Genomic DNA, 23,676 nt, shown 5'->3' on the forward strand with positions numbered 1-23,676 from the left:
GATACCCAGGTTATACCAGCATGGTCCATATCACTATATACAGGGGGATGTCTAGTTTATACCAGCTCTGCATATATAATAATATACAAGATATACCCAGGTTATACCAGCATGCTCCATATCACTATATACAGGAGATGTCTAGCTTATACCAGCTATACATATATCATAATATTCAGGAGATGCCCAGGTTATACCAGGATGCTCCATATCACTATATACAGGAGATGTCTAGCTTATACTAGCTGTACATATAGAATTATATACCGGATATACCCAGGTTATAGCAGCATGCTCCATATCACTATATACAGGAGATGTCTAGCTTATACTAGCTGTACATATAAAATTATATACCGGATATACCCAGGTTATACTAGCATAGTCCATATCACTATATATAGGAGATGCATAGCTTATACCAGCTGTGCATATATCATTATATACAGGAGATACCCAAGGTCCATATCATTACCTGTATATACATCTCCTGTATATAGTGATATCGACCATGCTGGTGTAAGGCCAGTTTTTATATCTGCGTCAGAACCTCTCAGCGCTTTTCTTCCATCCAAAAGCCTTAACAGAAGTATAGCTATTGCTCTAGGAAAGTGAAGCATTTAATGTAAGGATTGCTTGTGGTCTAGGCCAGTGAAGTGGTTAATGTAAGGATCCGTGGTTTCTATAGATGTCAAGTGTTTAATCTTAAAAATCCCTGGTGTTCTAGGGCAGTGAAAGGGTTACCTGGGGTTTAACTAGTTACCTGTCCCTCCAAGCTCCACTGTTGACTCAGCTGTAAAGGTTGGGTAAACGCTGATGTCCAGCATGCTGTTTCCTCTCTGCACTGGTCATACAGCTGAGCACAGGGAAGGGGATATAGAGGATGGAGCAGCTACTGTATGGATGCAGAGTTCTCTCTATTATCAGGCAGAGCAATTCAGGAGCACTCTGCCTGATCATTGAAGGGGTTGGTACTGCAGGCTGAGTTCTCATTGAAGTTAATGAGGCTCAGCCTGCAGCACCAATCCCGGCCACTGCACAATGTACGGAGCTGTCTACTTCCTGCAGAAGTGGGACAATCCCTTTAAGGTAAGAGTTAGTGTGTGTTGAGGGAGGCCTGTTCACCACCCCTACAACTATGCAATGAGATTTGCCATTCAAGTATCTAGGAAAGCTGGGTGCCAACTCATATGGGAGTTATAAAGGCCACCTACCTTACTCAGAAACAGATAAAGCTGGGGAGTATAATTTTTCACTACTGGCTATAAGACATTGAATCAACGACATATTTATCAGGGATTACAGTACAAAGTAATCAACGCCGTCACCCGTTACGCCCTCGCGTGCCAATCTCACAATATCTAGTAAGTGGGTCATTAACACCAGGTGGAATAATTAGAGTACATTGATAGCTGCGTGTCCAGGTTCATCCGTTAATGATAGAGTTGAAAGGTGCCAGCGTTATATAGCCAGCATACGATGCCGTACGTGCAGCTCCGCATTACAGCATGGAAATAATTAGAGGATTGCGTCCCACGAGCCGGCCCTGAATCACACAGCAAGTCCCTCCGGCACGTAGGACTGAAAGCAGAGCGTCACCATTGTGATTAGATGCAGGAGATTAGCACGCTGGCGGGAACACTGTGTGGTGAGGACTAGTCGCACAAAGGGATGCAGGAACAATACATGCAGGCTTTCGCTACTTGTTGGGAAATTGCAGGAACGGTGCGAAAAGTAAAGAACACCAAGAAGGTGCAAAAATCTGAAGTCCAAAGCATTATGTAGATAAGTTGGAACTGTACCCACCACGTCCTCCCGCGGTGTTCATCAGATCTCTTATGGAGTGGCTGCGAGGGATGCTGGAGGGGTCCATGTTGTGGGCATCAATGAAGGATGTATTAGATGCCGAGTTAGGGTACTTTTAAAGGGGACAGCTATCACAAAGATTATTGTTCCTGTGCTTCTACATATAATTGCTCATTGAATGTGAGTTATCACATTCAGAGTGAACAGGCAGTCGTTCATAGATGAGTGACTGCCTGTTTACAGGGGCCAAAAGTCACTTGGTTTTTAGGTGAGCTGAAAAGCATGTGACACCGACAAGTGAACAATTCCTGCTAACCTGCCATGTCGGGTCCCATATTTAAAGGGGACGATAATCTTCTGTAATTACTCTTTTGAGTGTGTGATGGTACCCTTAATAGTAGACTGACAGGTGCCCAAACAATAGGGAAGCAGCAGTTTCTGTAAAGTAGAGGCAAGTCCCGAAGCCTAGAGATGCACCTAGTGGGTGGAGACAAACTAAGCGGGGGCATGATCCAAAGGAGGCGGGCCTATTCCTGTGTTTCATTTTCATATAGCACATAATCATTGTATTCTGCATCTCCTAGTAAGTTCATAGCCTAAGGCGTTCTGCACATGAGTAGGTCCATGTGGACACAAAAAAAAGCGGACAGCATTTCTTTGATGTTTGGGACTTGGTACTCAACTGTCAAAAGAAGGACTTAGAAGATGTGAAGTGAATAGCATGCATATTGCTTAGGTCTCACAGTGCACCCATAACTGTACCAACCACTGTGGTAACCACAATGCCCCCTTTGCCATCCATAATGCTCCGGAGGCATCTGCAGTCCTCTATCTACTGGCCACAGCACAGAATCTCCGGTACCAGTTAAAAAGACCGCTGTTACCGGCAATGTGCTTCCAGTCAGTATAATACTTCTGCCACAAGCCCCACAGGAGGAGATCTTTGGGGATGAAGCAATCTGTGCTAGATTCCTTCTGCCGGGACACCAGGATTGTGCTACTGAATCTGAGGATTTTGGTAGCCTCATCAAGAAATAGGGGGGCCTCACAGTCATACTCCTGTAAATGGTGGTGCCACACAGTGAGCTTCATCAGTCCTTCATAATACCCCTCCCCCCCCCCCCCCCAGATCTCCGCAGTGCCATGTAGCTCCAGCAGTGTCACCCACTGGCATTGGTTGCCAATCAGAAAACTGAAGACATGTGAGCTGGTGCTTAGCAAATAGCAACTATACTTCATTTGCAGATGAGTGGCGTACTTATATATGTGGGGAGAGGTCTATTATGCATTATCCACCCCTGCAGATTACATGAGGCTCACCATCACCACCATGGATGCAAAGGTGAAATCCAGCACTATTTATTAACAAGGTTTTTATGTATAAAACTCAACGCGTTTTGGGCGATTCCCTTCATCAGAATAACCACAACCAAAAGGTAGAAGCATAAAGTCCTAAGTATACAGGTTACTCACTTATACGTATATCCAGCATGTGAAAAAGTCACAGGTGCAGTGCGGACTTCCAGTCCAAAGGCGAAGGTAGTCCACACAGAGAATGCCCGGAGGTGGCCTGGGAATGCTGAGCTCCTGTAAGACCAGTAGTGTTGGCACCCAAACAAAACCCATCATATGCTGTACAGGCGCTCGACGTCCTTGGGCCACCTGTGGGCATTCTCTGTGTGGGCATTCTCTGCCTTTGGACCAGAGGCCCATGGTTTAGCTGTGATCAAATTTGATTGTTGGTAAACCCCATTAATAGCGCAGCTATGACCAATGACTCCACCTCATACCGGCACTCCGGAACCTGAGAGTGGAGGGGGTACATTAGCTGATTCTGTTGGCCGCCTCAAACTCTCAATTGGGGAATCCGAGATGGCCACCACCATTTTTAGTCTGATCATTCAGTATATTGTTAGTCTTAGGACTACCATAGCACTATACCTGCTCAGTGACTGGTCAGCGCTGCTCTCATGATCAGCGCTGGCCAAACACAGCAGTGCAAAGTGTATTCAGAAAGTGGTGGCAGCCATCTTGGCTACCTGAAAACGGCACCCAGAAGGCGCAGAGCCAAACCTTGGCTAACAAAATCAACTACAGGTAATATACCCTCTCCACCCTCCGACAGAATATTGTCCTGAAACTGGAGGTTTACCTCAACTGCACCGTCTGACATGAGTCTTCGGTAGTCAGAAATCTACCTCCTGTCTCCACAGAAGCTGAGGCTGCTCCTTTATTATCCAACCACTGCGGACCTCAAGTTAGATGACACTGCGGACCTCAAGTTAGATGACACCCTGGGCAGAATTTTGTTGGTGCATCTCTCATCCATCATAAGGAAAAAAAAACATATACTGATAGGCAGTCTGCCTGTATTCTGCTTGCATGGAAAGCAGTGAGATAGCAGCATACACACACCAGAACAGCTCAGTGAATAAATACTGTACCAGAACCAAGCTCAGGACATAGATACAATACCAGAACCAAGCTCATGACACTAATACAGCCCCAGAACCAAGCTCAGGACATAGATACAATACCAGAACCAAGCTCATGACACTAATACAGCCCCAGAACCAAGCTCAGGACATAGATACAATACCAGAACCAAGCTCATGACACTAATACAGCCCCAGAACCAAGCTTAGGACATAGATACAATACCAGAACCAAGCTCATGACACTAATACAGCCCCAGAACCAAGCTCAGGACATAGATACAATACCAGAACCAAGCTCATAACATAACTACAGTAGCAAAACCAAGTGATTGTGTTGTGGGGGGCACTGATAGGTTGACAGTGGCACCTCAGAACATCAGAGAGGAAAAGCCAGGGCCAGGGGGAGGATGATTCATGTAGCTCCACAAGATACTGGCCAGGCAGCCATAAAGGGAACAACTGCCTCCCGTGTACAGTTTTTTGGTGCCCCTCTGACAAGCTAGTCACTGCCGCCCTGTGCGACTGCAGGGGTTGCACATAGCTAAGGCGTCCATGTACCTAACCATGCTTTACACTACAACTCTGCTTCTTCTGATTGGCTGTTATTTATTAGCACAAGCTCAGCAGGAAGTCAGTGAAAGAAGAACCGATTTCCATTATAGCAAGGACAGAATGATTATACACCCTGCCTGCAATATCCAGGGACCAAGGGAGGGCTAAGCCAACATTGTCCTCTGATGTCACCCTGCAGGCCTGGGAGCCATGACATCAGGATTGCTCCCGGTCTTGGGAGTCATACTTTCTGCTGATCACAAACGACCTTTTTATGACTCACAAGACTACAATAGATTAATTGAGGTTTCCAAAAATAGTCTCCCCGCTGTGACTGACAGCAAGGATTACACAGCATGCGATGCATCCTCAGGGGAACAGTAGGACTGCGTCATGGCGGCGGCGGGTGTCACTACGGATCATCCGGAGTGATGCACTTTTCACCCAGTTATCTCAGTCTGTCACATAGAGCTCCGTGCACTTTGCAGGCTCTCGAGAAATAAAAGAAGACGACGGCAATGGAGGGAGGGAAGAGGGAATGAGGGAGGAATGAAGAACATACTGCGGTGATTGAAGGAGATTATGGAGCGGCGAGCTCCGAGCTCTGTTGTTAGAGGAAATGATTTGATTCCTCTGTGCTCCACTGCCCTCCGGGCTCCAGCTCATTTTTCAGCCACAAGCTGACGTCAACTCCGCCGGCAAAGCCCCACCAGCCAATGGACCTCCGATTGAGGCAGCAAGCGACTTAATGGATATGTAGGCACATAGACCATCATCCCTGAGCATGGTGAGTCCCGTACATCACCTCCGCGTTCCAATTCTATGCCACATTCTCTTCCTGGCCTCTTGTTCAGAGTGTCTTTTATCTACTCTACAGATGTAGGGTTTCGCTACTTGCAGCGTCAATGAAGAAGAATGCAGATTCAGCCCACCGGTGGTGCAGAACATCTCCAGAAAATGGGAAATTGAATGAAATGGAAAAACAATGCCGCTCAGGAAATAAAGCGTGGGATCAATCCAGAGGCGTAAATTGAAGCTTCTGGTCCAGAATACAAAAGCTACACCAGGACCCTCCAGCTATAATGCTTTATTCATAGTACTAGTCTCCCTAAATGCGGAGAGACCTAATAGGCTCCTAAGGCTCCAGGGCCGGAGTGCATCTGCGTCTCCTGAACCTATTGTAGTTACGCCCTTGGACAGATCGTTCTGGTAACCCAATGAGCAGATGCCTTATTGAGAGTGCAGATTCTAGTTCTGGGATACCTGAAGATTACTTTGTTGCGATGTTGGCATCCATAGTACCTGCACCCTCAATAAAGCATCTGTTCGCTTGCTCAGAAAAGTGATTGCTCCCACACTTTCTTTTCTGAGTGGCACCAATTTGAGCCAGTGTTTCTCCATTCATGCACTTTGTCTCCACCAGTCGAGGCATCCTGGGAGGGAGGACTCCAGCAAGTACGCCCGGCTCACGGCCCAAGGAGTTGTTGCAGTCCAGATATCTCCAACAAATGCTGCATGGAGACGTTCCTCATCCAGCACAACCTCGTCCGGCGAGTGTCCAGGCACACATACATATCCATTTGCAAATCGGTGAATGTGCTGCACCCACCTTGCGCCCTCACACTCTTTCATTTGCGCCACTTATGCCCAGGGCCTTCTCCAGAAAATGCCATATATCTCTGTATAGCACTGACCTCTTAGTCTCCAGACAACATATACAGGTCCAGTGCTGTGCTGCATATATAACAGTAGTCTCTAAGAGGTGGGTCCTATATACATCATTTCTCCCAGTGCTATATGAATGGCTCCAGCTCATTTCTCAGCCACAAGCGGACGTCAACTCCGCTGGCAAAGCCCCACTGTGATCAGAGTGCCGGTGTCACCCTGTAGGCAGTTTCTATGTAACAGCACCACACAGACTGAGAATCTGACTAGGAAATGAATCTATAACCCCAAGTAGATCTGAACTGGTCAGAACTGAGATCACATGATCAACTCCGGAAAAAAGAGGCCAAGTTTTAGACAGAAAGAAATAACCGATGTAACAATAGCCCACTAATATATACTGGGGGATAGCTACGTAATGAATGAAAAAATGACCATTTAATAATAATAATAATAATAATCTTTATTTATATAGCGCCAACATATTCCGTAGCGCTTACAAGACAGGGGAAATAACATAGGACAATGGTTACATGAAGTAATCGATTGATGGAAACAGTAGGGGTGAGGGTCCTGCTCCAACGAGCTTACAGACTACTGATAATGGGGTGATACAGAAGGTAAAGAGGCTGGAGATGTGCACGGTATGGCGAGGTGGAGAGTGAGGGATGCTATACACATAGACAATGGTCAGGCCGTATAGTGGCGGAATCGGGATGACTGCAGGTGCCGATTGAGAGTTTTGAAGAGAGTCTTCTGAGAGATAGCTTATAAGGTGAAAGTAAACCAGGCGTTCTAGTATTTTGGAGATGAAGGGGAGGTTTGAAATGGGTCGATAGTTGGCAGCATCGGTCGAATCAAGAGTCGGTTTCTTTAACAGCGGGGAAATGATAGCATGATTGAATGAGGAGAGGAAAATGCCAGAGGTCAGAGAAAGATTGAATATAGCAGTGAGGTGGGAGATGACCACCGGCGAGAGGGAACGCAAAAGGTGAGAGGGAAGAGGGTCGCTAGCGCAGCTGGTGGGGCGAGCGGAGGAGAGCAGTCTGGAGACTTCTTCCTTTGTCGTTGGTCCAAGTACAGAGAGTGAACAGGAGCTAGATGCAGTACTGACGACACTAGGGTCGGGGCTAGTCTGGGATTGGGAGGTTATTTCCTGACGGATGTCATCAATTTTCTTTTTGAAGTACGCAGCCAGCTCTTCAGCACTGAGATCGGACACCGGGGGCTGCAGTTTAGGGCTGAGAAGGCAGTGGAAAGTGTCAAAGAGTCTTTTAGGGTTATGGGATAATGAGGAGACGAGAGAGGTGAAGTAGACTTGTTTGGCGTGGTGGAGGGCAAGGTTGTAGGTTCTGGGCATGAATTTAAAGTGGAGAAAGTCTGCGGGCTTTTGAGACTCCCTCCACAGCCGTTCAGCACTTCTAGAGCACCGACGGATGAATCGCATTTAAGGTGTGAGCCAGGGTTGCCGCTTGAGTTACAGGGGCCGCCGCTTCATCCAATGCATGTTTGAGAGTGGTGTTGTAATTTGCGGCAGCCAGGTTGGGGCAGGAAAGGAGAGAGATAGGGGACAGAGAGGACTGTAGAGACTCGGCAAACTTTTTGGTGTGAATGGCCTGAAGGTTCCTGTACGTACGGGAGGTAGGAGGGTCTGGAGAAATATTAGGGAGCTTGACAGAGAAAGAAAGGAGGTTATAATCCGAGAGTGGGAGAGGGGAGTTAGTGCAGAGACGGAAGAAGACCAGATCCAGAGTATTGCCATCCTTGTGGGTGGGAGAGGCTGTGAGTTGTGAAAGACCAAGGGAGGAGGTGAGCGATAGAAGCTGAGAGGCAGATGGGGAGATGCTGTCGTTAGTGGCGATGTTGAAGTCTCCTAGAATGAGGGTTGGGATTTCGCAGGAGAGGAAGTGGGGGAGCCAGGCGGCAAAGTGGTCCAGAAACAGGCGAGGAGTACCTGGGGAGCAGTAGATAACTGCTACTAGCATGGAAAGCGGACGGAAAAGCCGTAGGTCATGTACCTCGAATGATGGGAAGGTGAGTGAAGGTACTGGGGGGGATGACCTGTAAGGTGCATTGTGGGGAGAGGAGCACCTAGTCCTCCCTCTCGCCTGTCTTCTGGTCTTGGGGTATGGGAGAACTGCAGGCCATTGTAAGACAGTGCAGCAGGGGAGGCCGTGTCAGATTGCTGTATCCATGTTTCTGTTGAGTGAGCAGGATTAGGGATTTTGCAGTGAAAAAGTCATAGATGGTGGGGAGTTTGTTGCATGCTGACTGGCAATTCCAGAGCGCACATTGAAAGGAAACCGGGGAGGATATGGACGGACTAATGGTTGGACAAGAAGGGTGTCTCAGTGGGGCAGGTAGGGAGTAATAGTTAGTGGCACTAGAGGGTGGGTCAGGATTGGGAGAAATGTCCCCTGCTGCTAGTAGCTGGAGGATAGCGAGGGTGAGCAGGTGGTTAGGGGATTTATGAAGGCGATAGTTATGTTTCACTGTGGCTTCAGGGGGATTGAGACGTTTTAGGAAAGGGAAAAGTGCATGCGAACTGTGCATGGGTGAAGAAAGGAGAGAGGAGCTAATATGGATAGAATGCCCCAAAGGTGGGCGCTGGATGTAGATTTGATAGAAAACACTGAAGATAAGAATAGAGACTACAGTAGTAGTGATGGTCAGGGAGTACAGGGTTTTAGGACAATTTATGCGGCATACCTGTCTCTTGCCGTGTTGAACTGCCATGTTAAACTGCATAGTAGTCACACTTGATCACGGGCACACTTCATCATAGGGAACACATGCGTACACTGCCACATTTAATAGTTTCTTGTGCATCATAATAACTTACAGGGAAAATGCAGTCCTAAAAACCCCACACAAGAGACTTTGGATATCAAAAAAAGTTGCGCCATATAACAAACTCAACTCTCCTACATCACTTTGAATTTGCCAAGTTTCATTATCTCTAAATGGCACGATTAAAGGACACACATAATTAGCCGGTTAAATCCATCCATAAACCCAAATCTGCAATTTACCCCTTAAGAACCAGGGTGTTTCGGTCCAAAAGAACCAGACACTTATTAGGGATTTTACCCATGTGGTGGTTTTACTACCCTATTTTTTTTCCTCAGCTACCAAAATTATTTTTTGCGGCTTTTAGTTTTTTGTGACATATGGGGGCTGTTTTTAAATATCTTCTTTCACTGATGTTTTTTTCTCCATTTTTTTAGGGATAAAAACCTAAAAAATAGGGGTGGTTAAATGTATAGTTTATTTTTAAAATTAGTATATTGATGCTTAAATAAAATAAGGGGATGGGTTCCTTATTTAGTAATTCGGATATATAACTAGTACAGTTTCGGATTACAGGGTGCACATGGCGATGATTTAGGTTGGCGTCAATGGTGGGTCGTTTTCTTCCTTTATATATATATATATATATATATATATATATATATATATATACTAGCTGATTACCCGGTGTTGCCCGTGTATCTATTCTTTCAGACATGAAAAGAATTTAAATATATATATATATATATATATATATATATATATATATACACACACCGTTTTTACCTGATAATAAGCCCTAGCCCAGTTTTCGTGGGAAGATTTGAAATATAAGCCCTAGCTAACCTACATGAAAAAAAATCAATACTCACCTGGTCTGCGGCGTCCCAATGCCTAGCGATGGTCTCCGGAGGCGCTGCGGCAAGCTGCAGTGTCCTCTGCACTGATATATCAGTGCCTTTATGGTAAACGGGGCTCTGAATACTCCGCCTCCAGGAAAGCGAGCGCTGTGATTGGATTGAGCGCCAGCCAATCACAGCCGGCGCTCGATCATTCATAGCCATTCAGTGAATGACATCACTTAATGGCTGTGATTGGCTCATCGAGCTCCAGATCTGTTTGGCTGGCTCTTGATCCAATCACAGACCTTACTTACACAGTGCTGATGGTGGGGGAATTCAAAGCCGAGCAGGGAGATGACAGCGGGGGGAATTCTCAAGCAGCTTGCGGCACCGGCTGGGAGGTGAGTATTGCATTTTTTCTTTACTTAGTATATACTCAAGTATAGCTCGGCTTATACTCCAGTCAATAATTTTACCAGTTTTTTGTGGTAAAAGTTATTGACTCGGCTTATACTCGGGTCGGCTAATACTCGAGTATATACGGTAATTTTATTTTATTCTGTATTCTCCTTTTACTTATTTTTGTAACAATTTTTTTAACATCTATGTTCCCCATAAATTCATATAAGACCTCTAGGGGACTTAGATGTTTAACCCCTTAACGACCAATGACGTACCTGGTACGTCATGGAGCGTCGGGGTATGTATGAAGAGAGGTTGCGTGGCAACCTCTCTTCATACAGTGCGGGCATCAGCTGTTTATAACAGCTGACACCCGCGGGCAATAGCCGCGAGCGGCCGCGCGGCCGATCGCGGCTATTAACCATTTAAACGCCGCTGTCAATTCTGACAGCGGCATTTAAATCCCCCGAACATCGTTCGGGGGTCCCGCGCGGCCCCCCCGCGGTGAGATCGGGGGAGCCTTGCACGTATCATGGCAGCCGGGGGCCTAATGAAAGGCCCCAGGGCTGCCTTAGCAGACTGCCTATCAAGCCGTCCCCGTGGGGTGGCTTCATAGGCTGCCTGTCAAAAAGCAGTATGACGTAATGCTATAGCATTACGTCATACTGCAGGAGCGATCAAAGCATCGCATCTTAAAGTCCCCCAGGGGGACTTCAAAGTAAAGTAAAAAAAAGAATCAATAAAGTTTTTTTTTAATTGAAAAAAAAAAAAAGTTGTAAAAGTTTAAATCACCCCCCTTTTGCCATATCTATTATTAAAAAATCTAAATAATAAATTAAAAATATGTATTTGGTATCGCCGCGTCCGTAAAAGTCCGATCTATCAAAGTAGCACATAATTTTTCCCGCACGGTGAACGTCGTCCGAAACAAAAAATGAAGAACGCCAGAAATGCACTTTTTTAGTTACCCTGTCTCCAATAAAAAACGCAATAAAAAGCGATCAAAAAGTCATATGTATTCCAAAATGGTACTATCAGAAACTACAGGACATCCCGCAAAAAATGAGACCTTGCTCAACTACGTCGACAGAAAAATAAAAAAGTTATCGCGCGCACAAAATGACGACAGAAAATAATTGAAAAAAATTTTATGTCTTTAAAAAAAAAAAAGAGGAGTATAGTAAAAAAAAACCTAAACAAGTTTGGCATCGTAGTAATCGTACCGACCCATAGAATAAAGTTATCATGTCGTTTTTGTTGCCATTTGTGCGCCGTAGAAGCAAGACGTACTAAAAGATGGCAAAATGTCGTTTTTTTTCCATTTTACTCCACTTAGAATTTTTTAAAAGTTTTTCAGTACATTATATGGTACTTTAAATAGCACCATTGAAAAATACAACTCATCCCGCAAAAAACAAGCCCTCATACAGTGACGTGGATGGATAAATAAAGGAGTTATGATTTTTTTAAAGGGGGGAGGAAAAAACGAAAATGGAAAACGAAAAATGGCCGCGTCATTAAGGGGTTAAAAAAAAAATTGTTACAATTTTATTAACCCTTCATTTTCATTAACCCGTATCAGATTAATAAAGGAAGTGATATAAACCCTGGAGTTGAGCTTTATCTACAGGCAAACAGCAGGTGTACAGTAAATGTTCTGGCACATAATACAGAGAGATTATGGTGACACGGACGCGCCCGCTGAGCTTATTGCAGTAGAAGTCATTTAGACCTCCGAGGTCCCATTGCCTGACAAGATTTCTGCTCCGTGACTGTGATTAATAAGTGATAATGTTGGCTCGGCGCACTCCCTGTTCCCAGACTTCATTCTCTCAATTGTACGAGATGATGAGTTGCTCTCACAGATACATAAAAAATAAATAGCGCAGTGTATGAAATGTGGCGATCATCCAAAACACAGACAAAGCAGAGCCAACAGCTACAGATTAACCTGCAACACTCAGCATAGAATACAAACACAAAGTATACAGCACCAAATACCCTAAAACTATACATTGCGTGGCCACTTTACTAGAGACCCCCCATCTAGTAGCACCTTTGGTCTTCCGAACTATGGCAATTCATTATGACGCCCATCCACAGATATCGGAGGACCAGGATGTGCCAAGAAAACATTCCCCACACCATCACTCCACCAGCCTGCCAGGAAGGGGTCATCAACTAAGGCTGCTTCTGTCAAATTCTGATTCTCCCATCAGGATAAAAAAACCTGGATTCACCTGACCAGGTGATGTTCTTCTACTGCTCAGTGATCTAAATTTTGCGCTCTTTTGCCCACTGGAGTCCCGCCTTTCTGTTTCTCTTAGACACAATGGTGCAAGAACTGGTCGTCTGCTATTATATCCAATCCGGGCTAAGGAACGGCGAGTTGTGCGTTTGGACAACATCCTCCTCTGACCCCTTTCGGCGACAAGTTGTTTACATCCGCAGGATCCCTTTTCGCTGCATGTTTTCCTTGATCACACCATTATCGATATACTCTTCCACCGCAGCAGGAGAGAACCCTACACGGTTGGCAGTGAAATCTTGGCCTCGGCTAGTCTAGCACTGATGACCCGGCCTCGTTGGAAGTCGCTGGATTTTCCCATCCCTATGGATTCATAGTGAAACCGAACCACGGAAAATGTTGTCACGTGATTTTATGCTGCACTCCGAAAAGCGCCAATCATGAAAAGGCCGGTCTCTCATGTAGTGATCATTCTATAGTGGATACTGTCAGAGAATTCTAGAAAGCTGCAACCTGATGAGCTGTTTGTAGGGGTCCAGCTACTATAGAGCTGCTTGTGTCTGCTGGTGACATGGGGTGCAAAACCTTGTCTACAGTAAATTTTCAAGGAGAGATGATATTTGTCAGGTAAGGAAAATCCCTGGTGAGCCATGTCATGCCAAAACTAAATCAGCACTACAGTATGAGGACCGCATCAAACAGCACTTCATATCTCAGCTTCTAGATACTACTTATGTCTAGATACATTGTAACTTCTGAGTCATTTACAAAGTAACACAGTATGTAAGGCCAAAAAAAAAAGATACATGTCCATGCCGTTAAGCCTATTTCCCCCAATGATGATCCAGATATAGGCAACCCCCCCAATGAAGTATAAGCCAATTTTCCCCATTTACTGAAAAAATTCCTTCCCAACTCCAATATCACAATGCCCGTGTACACTTTCTGAAATGCTGCGGCGTTTCAGAATACACATCCTTTGAAGATGCAGTCAGAAAGGAGCTCAGAGTCACTGGGGCAATGCTGTGCCAGCCTCTCCCCGCCTGTACCCCCTTTTGCGTATAGGAAGAGAGCTGTCACTTAGCATGCTGTGAGTGGGGATAGGCTGGCATGGCTTGGGCCCCGTGACTTGGTGCTCCGTTCTGACTGCATGTTTATTCTGAAGCACCACGGCATTTCAGAAAACGTACCTAAGCACACTGTATATACCTGTGCCTGGGCAGGATGGACCCAGTAAAAGGTTCCCTTTAAGTGGGGTTCGCCTTGCAGACCTGGAGATGAGATCGCACAATATACAACTGCCTTCTCCATATGGTCTTTAGTACTTGTGTCGGTGACAGTCTGCTGACTCACATCAGAGACCCCTCTGGTACAGTGCTACATCTAAGACTACAGAGACACATTATAGAAGTCCATGAAGGACATGGAAACCCAGCTCTGGGGTCCGTTCCTGGCAGCTTCTTGCTAAGTCACTATAAGCTATCTTCCAATAAACGGCGCTGCAAAAGTATTCCATCATCCCCAATTTGCATACCAAATTTCCCAAAGGAGCATTGTATGGTCTTTACGTCTCTCTACATCTCCTTGGTGCTCTCCACAAGTTGAGACAGTAAGGCTTGTAACGGAATGATAACATACAGTATCCCACCAGGTCTATTGTTGGTCCCTGATGAAACAGGTAGTAAACATCTGGCAGATGTTTCTTTAGGAGGTCAATGGATGCTTTTGGTCCCTTTTATCTTCTAGATTGCCACAATATTAAAACTATACATTTGGAGATGCAGTTATAAAGAGCACTGGTAAAAAATGTGCTTCATTCTTTATAACAATGCTAAAAGTACTATATGTAAACGAAGACGGACCAAAACTCAATGAAGTATATGTAGGTGACATCTGACAGACATCACAAAGCTGACCCATGATCCATCCACCAACTTGGATGTTTTCGAGCATTATAAGTTAACTGCTGACTGTCAGACAATGACCATGGGTGTAACTATTGAGGATGCAGAGCTGAGGGAAGTTATACTATAGATTTTGTATTGAAACCAATAGCTTCAAGTAATGCGTCTACAAATCCCAAACGACCAGTCATGCAAATGAGTATACATGCTTGTTTAGATGGGAATTCATATTTTCACCTCAATTGAAGTAAGAAACAATAATGGTGGGAATGGGGTGATATGCCATCTACAGAAGAAGGTTATGCCACTATTATGAGACCTGGGAGATGCCCAATAATGGTGGGGGAAGGTCTACAGCCTTGCAGACGTCAGGTTGTGCAATCGATTGAGGAGGTTGTCACATTTTATTTGTTGCCTTCCCTCATTAGTGACCGCCCCCGCGGAGCATTTTATACTACTCTCCGAACCCTCCGGAGCTGTATGAGGATCCTACCCATGATCTGACCCACATAGCAGACCTTGTGTCCCACTTAAACTAGACAGGCTACCTTAGCAGAAGTAAACGTTCCAGTGCTTACCTGGACCTAGCTTAGCAACTGCATAAAGGAGGTCGTAATTGATTACTGGTGTAGCATCATCTATAGGCTTCCAACCAACTGGAGGGGATACAGGAGGAGAGATAAGGAATTGTTTAGCAGGCTGTGGGGGTGCCAGGTGGAGTTTGTCTCCGTCTGTCTCTGTCGTTTGGACCTGCGTGTGACATTACAGAAACATGTAAGGCGAACTGTGTGCAAAGTTTTAACATAACGCAAAAATATCAGTCAAGGACGAACACCGAGAGATCGACTTAAGGAAAATATCTTTTAGATTTTCCAAAATTTCCATAGGAAAAAAAAAAACCTTGAAGTGATGTAATATACTTACTTGTGCAAAATAAAGCTTTAATTTCTTCCCTCTGAACTGTGTCTCGTGTAGCTCTATCCTTGCCCGCGCCGCTGCCTTAGGGTTACTGAAGTTTATTCGTACTCTTCGGAAGCTCTTGAAAAGTTGTAAAGTGACACAGTCATCATACACTCGGAAAAGACCCTCGAATTTCTCCTGTAGCAAAAGAAAAAAGCAAAAATTTCTAAAGCTGACTCACAGCACACAAGTACTCAAAAGTATACAAACTGTATCTGTGTCAGTAGAGGTTGGGTTCTGGGGTAAAAACCTAGTATGCTGTAGAAGCTAAATAACTGTCTAGACCCTTTGGCCCTCTTAGCAACTGAGTAGCAAGATGAGAGCCGCTGTGAAAGAGACATAGGCATAGAAATGGAAAAAACTCAGGATGAGTACATGGAATTGTGTATGACTAGTATAAGATATCCTGCACTTGAGGGGATACTTTGGCACCTCTTACCTGGCAATGGCAGAGCCCAAGAGGCCTGTCTGACCAAGTTAATATGTCTAATATTTGCTAAATAGCAAGAAATTCTTGTTTCGTGGCTCATTAATTTCAACCAGTAGGGAATACAACTAGAAGAGCTTTGTGTTAGCAACTGTCTGGGTCTACAAACTTCTGGAGACCATGGGCAGTTTTGGCCACCAAGTCAATGGAATGAGTTGGCTATCATGCACTGGGTACTGAAACAGTTCTGGGCACAAAGCCACTGGGAATCTGTTACAGGGCTATTGATATTGAGGACTCTCTGGAGTGCCAGGCTACTTAAAGCCAGTAATGGTATTGTCCATCAAACCACTAGGCACCAGGGACTGTCTGAGGTATAAAGTCTATGATAACAAATGGCCACAGAAAAGTGTTGGTGGACTAAGCCAAGCTAGAAGTGTCTGGAGCACCAGGTTACAGTAGCTGACCGGGCCGACAGACCACTGGACACCAATGATCACCAGAGCTACAAACCACTGATCACTTGGGATTGCATGAGTCACAAAACCACTGGACAGCAGGGAGTTCTTAAGCACAAAACCACTGGACAGCAGGGACTTCTTGAGCACAAAACCACTGGACACCAGGAACTTCTTGAGCCACATAATCACTTGACAGCAGGGACTGTCTGAGCCACAAAAACACTGGACAACAGGGACCGCCTGAACTACAAAGTTTGTGGTTCCAGGGATAATAACCATGGAAAATAGTGTTGGGGGATAAGCCAATCTGGGAGTTTCTGGAGGAACAAGTCACTTAATTCAAGTAGCTGCCTAGGCAAATAAACTACTGGACACTATGGAGCACCAAAGCCACAAACCACTGGACAACAGGATCTGAGTGAACCACAACACCACTGGATACCACTAACAGTTTGAGCCACAAAACCTCTGGACAGCAAGCATTTCAACAGCAGGCTTTGCCTAAGTCACAAAACCTCAAGACACCAGGGACTCTCTGAGCCAGAAAACCACTAGACACCAGAGACTGCCTGAGCCACAAAATCAATGACAACCAAAAGCCAATCTGGGAAGTCTGGGGAACAGGTCACTTAATTCCTGTAGCTGTCTGGGCTAATAGACCAATGTACACCAAGGATAACCTGTGCCACAAACCATTGGCCACCACAGACTGCATGAGCCATAAAACCACGAGACACCAAGTACTCTCTGAGCCACAAAGCCACTAGACACCAGGGACTTTCTCTACCACTAACTCAATGGATAGCAAGGACAGTCTGGACCAACAAACTACAGGACATCTTCATGTGGAATCGTAAGACAGTTCAAAGACAAGTTTTCTACTTCCCATCTGAATTTCCAATCTTGATGAGCCAAGATGGGGCAGTAATTTACTAAATCACACAGTACTCTCATACAATAATAAAGGTGGAAAGGTTAAGTCACGGCTCGACTACGTCTACCAGACGCGTCAGCTGATGGCTGAGAACATTTAGGAAAGCGGTAAAATTTAGGTTCTCATCCAGGATGGAAATGTCAAATTGTTGTGTTGGCACTTATCAGCGTAGCGCCACTAAATACCAGCTCTGCCAGCGCCTGCATCTGATATTTACAGGTCCCGGAGGAAGCAAACAATCACTATCACTCTAGATAAGTCTGACCTTCCCTTCAGTACATCTGCGCCATGTTCTGCGCCTGGCACAGGGAAGCACAGCACACACTTGGGGTACTTGTGTTGGTGTGAAGAACAATTATGTTGGGTTAGAAGCTGTAATATTATTTTTGTACAAATCCATATAGAGATACATATACCTACATAGTTACCATAGCATCTAATGACAGGCATGAAGCATTGATCCTTTTCTAATCTGTCAGTAAGAGTAGCTCCGAAAGTGCACTTCCAGTCCCAATTGATAGCAAGATCAATTATAGAGTAAACATGTCAAAGCTAAGTGGCAATGTCATTCACAACAAATCCTACCCTCACATTCAATTATATTCTACTCTAAACGTCCTTCTGCTCTGGCCATTCATCTGCTGTCCTGACAACTATGCAGAATATGTTTTTTCAGTACTAGTGGGTTATCTACGTTCGTAATATATACCATTTGACACTATCTTGCAGGCTATAGCAGCATTTGTACCACCGAAATAATATTAAAAATATTTATATTCTGGAGAAATAAAAAGAGTTTGTGAAAAAGAAAAATCAATTTATGCACATGTATTGGTGAACCATTTGTCAAATTAATTTAAAAAGCGGTGACAAACAAAACGTTTATTTCTAAAATACTGCTCTTTATGAAAAAAATATAACTACTTTATTACTGCCCCCTATGTACAAGAATATAACTACTATAATACTGCCACCTATGTACAAAAATATAACTGCTATAATACTGCCCCCTATGTACAAGAATGTAACTACTATAATACTGCCCCCTATGTACAAGAATATAACTACTATAATACTGCCCCCTATGTACAAGAATATAACTACTATAATACTGCCTCCTATGTACAAGAATATAACTACTACAATACTGCCTCCTATGTACAAGAATATAACTACTATAATACTGCCTTCTATGTACAAGAATATAACTACTATAATACTGCCCCCTATGTACAAGAATATAACTACTATAATACTGCCTCCTATGTACAAGAATATAACTACTATAATACTGCTCCCTATGTACAAGAATATAACTACTATAATACTGCCTGCTATGTACAAGAATATAACTACTATAATACTGCCTCCTATGTACAAGAATATAACTACTATTATACTGTCCCCTATGTACAAGAATATAACTACTATAATACTGCTCCCTATGTACAAGAATATAACTACTATAATACTGCCTCCTATGTACAAGAATATAACTACTATAATACTGCTCCCTATGTACAAGAATATAACTACTATAATACTGCCTCCTATGTACAAGAATATAACTACTATAATACTGCTCCCTATGTACAAGAATATAACTACTATAATACTGCCCCCTATGTACAAGAATATAACTACTATAATACTGCCTCCGATGTGCAAGAATATAACTACTATTATACTGCCACCTATGTACAAGAATATAACCACTATAATACTGCCCCCTATGTACAGGAATATAACTACTATAATACTGCCCCCTATGTACAAGAATATAACTACTATAATACTGCTCCTATGTACAAGAATATAACTACTATAATACTGCCCCCTATGTACAAGAATAAAACTGCGATACTACTGCCCCTATGTACAAGAATATAACTACTATTATACTGCCACCTATGTACAAGAATATAACCACTATAATACTGCCCCCTATGTACAGGAATATAACTACTATAATACTGCCCCCTATGTACAAGAATATAACTACTATAATACTGCTCCTATGTACAAGAATATAACTACTATAATACTGCCCCCTATGTACGAGAATATAACTGCGATAATACTGCCCCTATGTACAAGAATATAACTACTAAAATACTGCCCCCTATGTACAAGAATATAACTGCGATACTACCGCCCCCTATGTACACGAATATAACTACTATAATACTGCCTCCTATGTACAAGAATATAACTACTATAATATTGCCCACTATGTACAAGAATGTAACTGCTATAATACTGCTCTCTATGTACAAGAATATAACTACTATAATACTGCCCCCTATGTACATGAATATAACTACTATAATACTGCCCCCCATTGTACAAGAATATAACTACTGTAATACTGCCCCCTATGTACAAGAATATAACTACTATAATACTGCCCCCCTATGTACAAGAATATAACTACTATAATACTGCCTCGTATGTACAAGAATATAACTACTATAATACTGCCTCGTATGTACAAGAATATAACTACTATAATACTGCCTCCTATGTACAAGGATATAACTACTATAATACTGCCCTCTATGTACTAGAATATAACTACTATAATACTGCCTCCTATGTACAAGAATATAACTACTATAATATTGCCCACTATGTACAAGAATGTAACTGCTATAATACTGCTCTCTATGTACAAGAATATAACTACTATAATACTGCCCCCTATGTACAAGAATATAACTACTGTAATACTGCCCCCTATGTACAAGAATATAACTACTATAATACTGCCCCCCTATGTACAAGAATATAACTACTATAATACTGCCTCGTATGTACAAGAATATAACTACTATAATACTGCCTCGTATGTACAAGAATATATCTACTATAATACTGCCTCCTATGTACAAGAATATAACTACTATAATACTGTCCCCTTATGTACAAGAATATAACTACTATAATACTGCCCCTATGTACAAGAATATAACTACTATAATACTGCCCCCTATGTACAAGAATATAACTACTACAATACTGCCTCCTATGTACAAGGATATAACTACTATAATACTGCCCTCTATGTACTAGAATATAACTACTATTATACTGTCCCCTATGTACAAGAATATAACTACTATAATACTGCTCCCTATGTACAAGAATATAACTACTATAATACTGCCTCCTATGTACAAGAATATAACTACTATAATACTGCTCCCTATGTACAAGAATATAACTACTATAATACTGCCTCCTATGTACAAGAATATAACTACTATAATACTGCTCCCTATGTACAAGAATATAACTACTATAATACTGCCCCCTATGTACAAGAATATAACTACTATAATACTGCCTCCGATGTGCAAGAATATAACTACTATTATACTGCCACCTATGTACAAGAATATAACCACTATAATACTGCCCCCTATGTACAGGAATATAACTACTATAATACTGCCCCCTATGTACAAGAATATAACTACTATAATACTGCTCCTATGTACAAGAATATAACTACTATAATACTGCCCCCTATGTACAAGAATAAAACTGCGATACTACTGCCCCTATGTACAAGAATATAACTACTATTATACTGCCACCTATGTACAAGAATATAACCACTATAATACTGCCCCCTATGTACAGGAATATAACTACTATAATACTGCCCCCTATGTACAAGAATATAACTACTATAATACTGCTCCTATGTACAAGAATATAACTACTATAATACTGCCCCCTATGTACGAGAATATAACTGCGATAATACTGCCCCTATGTACAAGAATATAACTACTAAAATACTGCCCCCTATGTACAAGAATATAACTGCGATACTACCGCCCCCTATGTACACGAATATAACTACTATAATACTGCCTCCTATGTACAAGAATATAACTACTATAATATTGCCCACTATGTACAAGAATGTAACTGCTATAATACTGCTCTCTATGTACAAGAATATAACTACTATAATACTGCCCCCTATGTACATGAATATAACTACTATAATACTGCCCCCCATTGTACAAGAATATAACTACTGTAATACTGCCCCCTATGTACAAGAATATAACTACTATAATACTGCCCCCCTATGTACAAGAATATAACTACTATAATACTGCCTCGTATGTACAAGAATATAACTACTATAATACTGCCTCGTATGTACAAGAATATAACTACTATAATACTGCCTCCTATGTACAAGGATATAACTACTATAATACTGCCCTCTATGTACTAGAATATAACTACTATAATACTGCCTCCTATGTACAAGAATATAACTACTATAATATTGCCCACTATGTACAAGAATGTAACTGCTATAATACTGCCCCCCATTGTACAAGAATATAACTACTGTAATACTGCCCCCTATGTACAAGAATATAACTACTATAATACTGCCCCCCTATGTACAAGAATATAACTACTATAATACTGCCTCGTATGTACAAGAATATAACTACTATAATACTGCCTCGTATGTACAAGAATATAACTACTATAATACTGCCTCGTATGTACAAGAATATAACTACTATAATACTGCCTCGTATGTACAAGAATATAACTACTATAATACTGCCTCCTATGTACAAGAATATAACTACTATAATATTGCCCCCTATGTACAAGAATATAACTACTATAATACTGCCTTCTATGTACAAGAATATAACTACTATAATACTGCTCCTATGTACAAGAATATAACTACTATAAGACTGCTCCTATGTACAAGAATATAAATACTATAATACTGCCCCCTATGTACAAGAATATAACTACTATAATACTACCTCCTATGTACAAGAATATAACTACTATAATACTGCTCCCTATGTACAAGAATATAACTACTATAATACTGTCCCCTATGTACAAGAATATAACTACTATAATACTGCCCCCTATGTACAAGAATATAACTACTATAATACTGTCCCCTATGTACAAGAATATAACTACTATAATACAGCCCCTATGTACAAGAATATAACTACTATAATACTGCTCCCTATGTACAAGAATATAACTACTATAATACTGCTCCTATGTACAAGAATATAACTACTATAATACTGCCCCCTATGTACAGGAATATAACTACTATAATACTGCTCCTATGTACAAGAATATAACTACTATAATACTGCCCCCTATGTACAAGAATATAACTACTATAATACTGCTCCTATGTACAAGAATATAACTACTATAATACTGCCCCCTATGTACAAGAATATAACTAGTATAACAGCTGTATGTAAACATTGTCTCCCTTCAGATCACAGGGCGCTGTGATTACTTGTAACTTCCTTCCCCATGAAGCCCACTGAATCACTCAAGGCATGTGCCAATGCCTGGCAGATATTTTGTTGCTCAGGCCTTAATATGCATGTCTGGTCGTATCAATGAAGCACTAACCGTTTAATTTCCATCCAACGCGGGCATTTAGTGAATGCGCCATCGCTATGGTAACTATATGAAACCTTGATGCACGTGACCCGAGTAAAATGCCCTAATCTAGCAATTTGTATTCCAGAGCAGCTTGCCGCTCGGCTCATTTTGCCGTCGCTGCAGACGCTGTTGGGGTTGAGGCTCCACAAGTGATTTTTTTCAGATTACCCATGGAGAAACTGGTCCCACTTACGGTACTTATGTTGCAAGAACTACGTAAGGGGACAATTAATTGACTTTTTATTTAATAACTGCAATGGCAAGAGGCGATGAAACAGCAGCGGCAGGCGTAGCAAAGAAAGGGAAATCTGCATTAATGCTGCAACAGTGTGACTAACAGTGTACTGTATACCGTTATATGGGTGCTGCATACAATATGTGCTCAGTGTGACTAACACTGTACTGTATACCGTTATATGGGTGCTGCATACAGTATGTGCACATGTGACCAACACTGTACCCTATACCGCTATATGGGTGCTGCATACAGTATGTGCTCAGTGTGACTAACACTGTACTGTATACCGTTATATGGGTGCTGCATACGGTATGTGCTCAGTGTGACTAACACTGTACTGTATACCGTTATATGGGTGCTGCATACGGTATGTGCTCAGTGTGACTAACACTGTACTGTATACCGTTATATTGGTGCTGCATACAATATGTGCTCAGTGTGACTAACACTGTACTGTATACCGTTATATGGGTGCTGCATACAGTATGTGCACATGTGACCAACACTGTACCGTATACCGCTATATGG

The 23,676-nt window shown here is 42.6% G+C and overlaps 1 protein-coding gene across 4 annotated transcripts in view; it reads right to left on the minus strand.

Annotated features, from left to right (window-relative positions):
- RCAN2 (regulator of calcineurin 2) overlaps positions 1-23,676 on the minus strand; it is a 78,432-nt gene that overhangs the window by 3,828 nt on the left and 50,928 nt on the right. For 3 of the 4 annotated variants that reach the window (XM_066596304.1, XM_066596314.1, XM_066596322.1), the window contains 2 exons: positions 15,572-15,745; positions 15,226-15,397 (listed from right to left, as the gene is read on the minus strand). In XM_066596304.1, coding sequence (XP_066452401.1) covers positions 15,226-15,397; positions 15,572-15,745 — 346 coding nt within the window. The remainder of the gene's footprint in view (positions 1-15,225; positions 15,398-15,571; positions 15,746-23,676) is intronic. The other variant, XM_066596331.1, reaches the window with a different exon arrangement.

The sequence above is a fragment of the Eleutherodactylus coqui genome, chromosome 1 (genome assembly GCF_035609145.1).
Source record: "Eleutherodactylus coqui strain aEleCoq1 chromosome 1, aEleCoq1.hap1, whole genome shotgun sequence".
Classification (NCBI taxonomy): domain Eukaryota; kingdom Metazoa; phylum Chordata; class Amphibia; order Anura; family Eleutherodactylidae; genus Eleutherodactylus; species Eleutherodactylus coqui.